A 7,971-nucleotide genomic window follows, 5' to 3' on the forward strand; every position below is an offset into this window, starting at 1 on the left:
TCTTGACCACAGTGATCACAAAATGGTTGAGTTTAAAGTTTTCAGTGTAATGAGAAAAAAGGACAGCAGAGTTGTTCCCCTGGATTTCAAAAGCTGTTCAGGGAGCTACTTAGCAGTGTCCCCTGGGAATCTGCTTTTGAGGGCTTAGGAGTCCATGAGTGCTGGTCAGTCTTCAAGAACCCCCTTTCAGAAGCACAGGAGCAGGCAATTCCAGCATGTCAACCAAGTGGGGGCAGAAGACCAGCTTGGCTGAACAGGGAACTCCTTGTGGAGCTCAAGAGGAAAAAGACATTGTATGATCTCTGGAAGCGATGTCAGGCTCCGCTGGAAGATTACAGAGCTGTGGTTCATATATGCAAGGAGAAGACATGAAAGGCCAAATCTCACTTAAAGTTGAAACTGGCCAGTGTTGTTGCAGATAATAGGAAGGGCTTTTTAAAGTAAAGTATGTTCATAGCAAGGGGAGGTCTAAAGAAAACATTGGACTGACACTTGTCCAAGATGGTCCCCCGACTAATAGGGATAGAGAAAAAGCAGAAGCATTCAATACTTTTTTTGCCTCAGTCTTTAATAATACGGATAGACCTTGGGCTGCCCGGTCCCCTGAGTCAGAGGACCATGAATGCAGGAAAAGTGACTCTCCATTCGTGGACACTGAAATCATAAGGGACCAGCTATATCAGCTGAATGTTCAAAAGTCCATGGGGCCCGACTGGGATTCACCCCAGAGTACTGAAGGAGCTGGTGGATGATACACCAGGGATCCCCCTCGATCATCTACCAAAGGTCTTGCAAGTCTGGGGAGGTCCCCGCTGACTGAAAGCTAGCCAACATTATTCCAATCTACAAAAAAGGCGTGAGGGAAGACCCAGGGAACTACACACCTGTCAGTCTAACCTCAGTTCCCGGAAATATTATGGAGAAGATTACACTGGGTACCACTGAAAGACATTTAAAGGACAATACAATCATCAGGCACAGTCACCATGAGTTCACAAAGGGAGAGTCCTGTCCAGCTAATCTGATATCCTTCTATGATAAGGTCACCTGCCCAGTGGGTGAAGGGAAGGAGGTGGATGTAGTTTGTCTGGATTTTAGTGAGGCTTTTGATACTGTCCCTCATAGCATCCTTCTGGACAAGTTGTCCGCCTGTGGGATGAGCAGGTAAATGGTGCACTGGGTGAAGAACTGGCTGAAGGGCAGAGCTCAAACGGTTGTAGTGAATGAGGCTACATCTGGCTGGTGACTGGTCACCAGCCATGTTCCTCAGCATTTGATTCTGGGGGCAGTTCTGTTCAATGTTTTTATCAACTATCTGGATGCAGGAGTTGAATGCAAGTCTGCTGATGATACCAAACTGGGAGGTGCTGTTGATTCTGGAGGGGCAAGAGGCCTTGCAGAGGGATCTGGATAGATCAGAGCATTGGGCTATGATTAATTGGATGAAAGCTAGCAAATCAAAATGCTGGATTCTGCACTTAGGATGGAATAACAACTATAAACTGGGAGAGGAGTGGCTGGAAAGCAGCCCTGCAGAAAGGGATCTGGGGGTGCTGGTCGACAGCAGGCTCAGTAGGACTCAGCAGTGTGCCCTGGCAGCCAAGAGGGCAAACCCCATCCTGGGGTGCATCAAACACAGCAAAACCAGCTGGTCAAGAAAGGTGATTATACCACTGTACTTGGCATTGGTGTGGCTGTGTGCACACCGTACTGTGTGCAGTTCCGGGCCCCACAATTTAAGAAGGATGTAAAGGTCCTTGAATTCATCCAGAGGAGGGCAACAAAGCTGGTGCAACGGCTAGAAGGCACAGCATTTGAGGAGCAACCAAGGACACTGGGTTTGTCTAGTTTGGAGAGAAGGAGTCTGAGCATTGACCACATTGCTCTCTACAGCTTCATGAGGAGGGGACATGGAGAGGGAGGTGCTGATCTCTTCTCTCTGGGATCCAGTGATAGGACGTGTGGGAATGGTTCAAAGCTGCACCAGGGGAAGTTTAGACTGGACATTAGGAAGCATTTCTTTACCAAGAGGGTGGTCAGACCCTGGAACGGTGTTCCTGGAGAGGAAGTCAATGACCCAAGTCTGTCAGTGTTGAAGAGGCATTTGGATAATTCCCTTAATAACATGCTTTAACTTTTGGTCAGCCCTGAAGTGATCAGGCAGTTGGACTAGATGATTGTTGTAGGTCCCTTCCAAATGAAATAGTCTAGTCTAGTCTTGTCTCAGACACAGACGAAAGGTTCAGATGATAACAGATTTCACGAAGTAATTCAGTACCTGGTCTGTTGATTATCAGTACTCCTCATTCCCAGATACATCAAGGAGTAAAAAGGATTTTAACCCATCCCTCTGCAAAGTAATAATCCATTGCCTCCTTTTTTCCTTTTGTTTGTAAAATCAAAGAGGGCATAAAACAACATCCGACAAACAGCACCCAGTCAGGATAGGAAAATGTATAGATTTACATTTTACAGAACTCATAAATAGATTTATGTGTGGGCCATGTGATGTGGGCTGGGCCGGCAGTCCTTCCTGCTTTGTGAGGCGGAGATCAAGATTCCCTTGCTACGCAGTGGGGCAGAACATAATTTTCAGTGCAGAGTTTCTCTCATTAAAGCAAAGCAGACCAAACAGATCCGACACAGGTAAGCACTCCCCCACTGCTCACTCCGCCCTCTTTCCTAATGAGTTTCCTGCTTTTGTGGGACTGACCTAGAAGAGCTGCAAAAGAGTAGAAGGTATGAGATTGTCTACAAATTGCTTTGGATTCAGAACCTGGAAACATGAGGTCCTAGTTTCCCATGCGTAACTCGTACAACTGGATCTTCCCATCATTTGGTACCTTCCCATATTCACTAGTTTCCGGCTTTTAGTTTTAAAAGAAGTCTTCGTGGCCTCTCTACAAGAAAATTCAAAAGGAGGAAGGGAGAGTTTTTACTGCTGTCCCATCCTCAGGTCAGAAGGGGCAGGAGATTGCAAAAGAGCTTGCAAGTTTTACCTTGTGATGAAGAGAGAAGTTAAAACATGACTGCTCCTACCTATCGAAACCTCTCTCTGGTAAGTAAATGCTGAAAAAGAATGTGTTTCTTTTTCTGGCATTTTTATGTGCACAGTTATCTATTTTTGCTGTAACAAAGGAAGGTATTTAGTGTGCAAAAGCACAAAATGTAACGTGGAACTATATAAAATTGTATATTTGTTTGGAGATGCATATTCATAAAAAATATGCCCATTGTGTGCCCATGCTTTTTTCTCCAAAGGAGTCTTCATCAAAATAGTAGGATGTATGCACATTAGTATGGCACATGCAAGATGACTCCTTAATTATGATATTTCTTGAATACAACAGATCCCTGGTATTCATTCCATATTGACTGCACACAGTGACAATTGCTGTCTCTTTCACAGAGATGGGGTTTGGAATGGGGGACAGGAGGGGCTTTTGTGTTTGAGAATGGTGCAAAAGAGCACACCAACAGAAAACAAACTCAGGATATAGGAAAATATTCAAATGCATGCCTACATTTTGCAAAAACAGACATACTCCAGCTATATCTAGTACCTAAAGTAATGTTATTGCTGTAATGCTACACTGAAGTCAGACACTCAATTTACTGGGGCAGACAGCCCCATTAATAATGGTACTTTTCTTCTGGGATCTGAACTCGTATCTGAATGTTCATTATGCAATGTACAAATGCCCTAGAATTAACCTTTAAAGTTATTCTGTGTTTCACTTTTGTAGTAACCTCAAATCTGCATCCTAGACGGCTCTAAGTTCTATTAAGAAGCTAGACCTTTTTAGATAAGCCTGGCAATAAGTGCTGATGTTCTATGCATTTTATGTCTGGCAACTGTGTGTCCAAGCGTTCCCATTATTCAATATGCATTCACATAGGAAATTCTAGTACATTTACACTGGCATGCATTCATGTGCAGATTTCCCAGGCATATTACGTATGTGCACAGTTGTGTGTTCTTATGATGGCACGTACTTGAGTATGTATGTTCTTATTTTGGTCGTGATACTGATAATGTGTTTGTATGCTCATGTTTCATATTGAAAAGAACTGTTCCGTCTTCCACAGATGTTTGTCCCCTTAACTGCTCATCTGTTCTCAACTGTCTGGTACCGCCGTCTATACTACCATGTGGTTAGAGACACACTGGAAGAACATCCGCCAAGTCTTGTTGCTTCTTTTCACTGCTGCTCTTCTCATTGGGGTCACCATGCTGGCCATTTCATCTAACATCAATCCAGTAGGCTATTTCTTCCTAGGGGTAGGGGGAGTGTGCTTGATCGGGTATTTGCTGAGTGTGTTTGTCGAGTGTTACCTGAAGAATCAGCACCAACATGAGGCAAATGAAATACCTCCAAGCAGACAAAGCCAAGCAGGGTAAGCAGCAACCTGGCAATTCCTCTTTAACTCTCTCCTCAGATATGGCCATTTTACATATGTTTTGCAGCCTTTCCCCTAGGGCACCAAACACAGACTCCATTCCAGAAGACAAAAGTTCTTTTTAGGTTGTTTTCCTTCATTATTCAGATGGAGGTTGCAAATCTCCATGCCATGCATGTCCTGTATCTTGTCCAATATCTATTTTCTCCCCCCCCCCCCGGGAACTGATCCGCTAACAATTGCCAAGGTTAAACAGATCCAGGCCCGGTTTTATTTTTCTTTGACTAACTGAGTCTTGCCAAACAATGAGTCAGACAAGGAAAAAGAAAAAATGCTGAAGCAGTACCGAATCTTAGGCGGGTTTAGCTCTATAAACCTTATCGCCAGAGCAACTGCTCGTTGGCAAACTTTTTAAAAGGAACCGGTAACTGGGTGTGTTTCCAGTCTTAAAAACCCAACTTGATAAGCCCTGATTTTGAGAGGCTCTGAATACTCACACATCTTTTTGGCTTCATGTACATTTGCAGGTTCTCAACATCACCTAATTTGCCTGCTTTAGGTAAAGAGTTTAACTTTGCTTTCTTGTCTGTATAATCCAGATAATCATTATCCACATCCATAAATGACTTGACAACATTCTTGAATACAGGGTGTGGTAGAAGGGCAAAAATGTCACTTTGTGTTTATTTTCAGAAAGAGTACATAAAAAGAAGTCTATATTGGGCTTTGCTAGCTTGGGGGCATATTAGAAGAAAATTAGTATCTGTTTATTTTAAAATATGTCCTAAAAACATATTTATTTTAAAATATGTCCTAAAAAGGAAAATGTTTCTAAAGTAACATTTTTCTCTGCAGATATTCTTTTTAACACAGAATAGTTAGTCCTTGTTTAAACTAAATGAAAATAGTTAATTTTCTCCATTTCTTAAAAATAGATGAACATTGAACTAATGTATTAAAAAAGTAAGGTCCTGTTTTATTCTGAGAAATAACTAGTAGTTAGTAATTCTTAGTAATGCATTTTAACTAGTAGGAGATTTTAAATGAGGGACATCATCCTTTTGGGTCCCTTCCACCTTGAGATATTCTATGATTCTATGATCAAGCTAAGCCTAAGATGCTGAAACCCAGTGTGGGGTTTTTTACTTATTCTGGGGAGTGTGGGAAAATGGTCAGATAATCCATTCTCCAGAAGCAAGAAATAATCCTGGCTGGACAAGTGAGCTGATCCAGTGGCAGAATATCACATCATATAGTAATTACAACACAATAATACCATGTCAGATATCCTATCTCAGTCACATCTATTGATTGTAGCATGGTCCCTATATGACATTATCCGGACTACCTGCCTCTGCATAAACTAAGCAGTAAAATAGCCAGTGTAACTGCCATTCCTCTCTTTGTCCGTAGGGTGAACGCTGCCTATGAAGCACCCACCTATGAGGAGGTGATGACCATGTCAGTTCCACCAATATGGACAATTGCATCCAATCCAGGCTTAGTGCCCTCACCACTGAATGAGCCTCCTCCTTACAACGTAGTCATTGAATCATCTGCCCAAGAAGAGATGATGGTGGAGGCACTCAGGGTGTCAGCAGCAACAGACATAAGGCACACCTCCGAGACAGACACGGGCTCCAGGATGCAGTTGCAGCTGGTGCTGCCCCCAAGACCGCAGCGGTTTGTTTCGGACATCCATGACGTGAAAGGTACTGAGGACAGGTTTGAGCCACTGGAGCCACTCACTCCACCACCTGCTTATGAGAGTGCCATCAACGATGAGGTCTTTGAAGATGCTTTCCAGCCCTCCATGTTATGATTAATTTCACCTTCCATGAATGCAGAACCAAACCCTCACCCCAATACAGGGTACTCCTGAAGGGAAGGTGAAAGAGCTGAGATTTTTCATACCTGAAACTAAAAGTTTGTCTCACCATTCCTTGAACCAGAGCTGAACTACAGATACAGCTTACACAAAATACAAATCAATGCAACACCACAATGCTTTGTCTTGGCAGATATGTAAAACCACTATGAAGAAAGTTGTGTTATATATGGCAACAATTCTCAAACTAGAGATACACCATCATGGGGGAGGAGAGCAAACCATGGGAAGAGACAAGGTTGCCAAAGGACCTCTGAAGAAGGACTGCAGGATGCAGCCAGGAGAAGCTGCCTGAGAAAGGGGAGGAATAGAAACAGCGCTAAGTAGGTTCTGCCTGTGCATTACAAACAGCAGTATTGCTGAGAGCTGTGCAATGATCAGCCACCCTGAAGTCCCTACTGAGAGACTGAGGCTGCAGTTCCCTGACTTGCTGTTTCGCAGCAACACAAATTTATGGTTTGCGCTGTTTGCTCCTACCCCTCTGTCGCACTTGCTCCACATCCTCAGCTGTGCTGCACCAGAGCGTGACTGAGGGGAGGGCGGCTGTCTTCATCTGGAAGCTGGCACCACCCGATACCTGTCACTTGGGGTTGAAAAGCTGACGGCAAGCACGGCACCATGAAATGACTTCTGTTGTTGACAAGGTTCTCATCCCACACAGCCTGCAGTGGTGGACAAGAGGGAGATAATAGCAGTTTTTCTCCTATAAGAGAGGCCGGCAGTGGGATACATACATATATATGTACCCTCTGCCAGCACCACCAGTCTTTGCAGCTCTACAGGAGGGTGTATTCTCTGCTGTACTGCAGCCCCAAACAGATGGCTTAAGATACTTTATTGTCATCATGGCAAGCATTTGCACAGAAAGGTCAGCGCTCCTCCAGTTCTCCGTAACGACGCTGTGCATGGAGGCTTCCCTCTGGACTCTGGAAAGGCCAGTCTGTCTGCCGAGGCCACAGCTGCAGCAGAGAGCACCTGAGAATAACGGTCCTGAGGCACATGTGGTCTTCATCATGACAGCTTTAGGTTGGAGCCAGGTTCCAGCTCCCACCGATCAGTGATGCTGTGCAGTCTTTTAAAATGGTGACTTAAACTGATAGGTTGTGCGGCATTAAAGTGGTCTGCAGTATGGAAAGAGACATTAATATCTGGTGAATGTCCAAATAAAAAAAAAAAATTGGTGGTCCAAATCTCCTTATGAAGGAGAGCAGCAGTCATCACAGCCTTGTCTCATACGACTGCATCATCTTTAATCCATATAAGGAGCCATCAAACCACAGGCTAGAAACAAATAAATTATTTCTAATTGTTTGATTCTTTATAGTTCAAAGAAAAAAAAGACCTTTTATGTTGTTTATAAATAAATGGGACTGCATTAAAATACCTGGTGGCATCATTATTTTTTCCTCTCAAGAGAAACACTCCATAAAGACATGCTTTTACTTGCATTCTGCTTATTTGATACTCTTACCTTAGAAAAAGGAGAGTTCCATTTCTAACTCTACAGCTGAATGACTTTAATATCATTAATGATGAAGCAGCTACGATACCTATATCATGAAAGTATTATGAAAGACAAATTTGCTGATAGAGGCAATGTGCTTTCTTTAAAGCCAATCACTTCTTGCATTTCGCTCCTGTGTCTGCAAACACAAAAGAACAACCCATGATAAAAAGCAGTA

The 7,971-nt window shown here is 43.4% G+C and overlaps 1 protein-coding gene across 1 annotated transcript; it reads left to right on the plus strand.

The window, feature by feature from the left end:
- The first annotated feature begins 2,536 nt into the window (after positions 1–2,536).
- TMEM139 (transmembrane protein 139) lies at positions 2,537–7,670 on the plus strand. The gene is made up of 4 exons (XM_010307325.2): positions 2,537–2,646; positions 2,957–3,058; positions 4,090–4,398; positions 5,815–7,670. Exons 3-4 carry the CDS (start codon positions 4,151–4,153, stop codon positions 6,221–6,223), a joined length of 657 nt encoding a protein of 218 aa, XP_010305627.1. The 5' UTR covers positions 2,537–2,646; positions 2,957–3,058; positions 4,090–4,150; the 3' UTR covers positions 6,224–7,670.
- The last annotated feature ends 301 nt before the right edge of the window (positions 7,671–7,971 follow it).

Source organism: Balearica regulorum, chromosome 1 (genome assembly GCF_011004875.1).
Source record: "Balearica regulorum gibbericeps isolate bBalReg1 chromosome 1, bBalReg1.pri, whole genome shotgun sequence".
Classification (NCBI taxonomy): Eukaryota; Metazoa; Chordata; class Aves; order Gruiformes; family Gruidae; genus Balearica; species Balearica regulorum.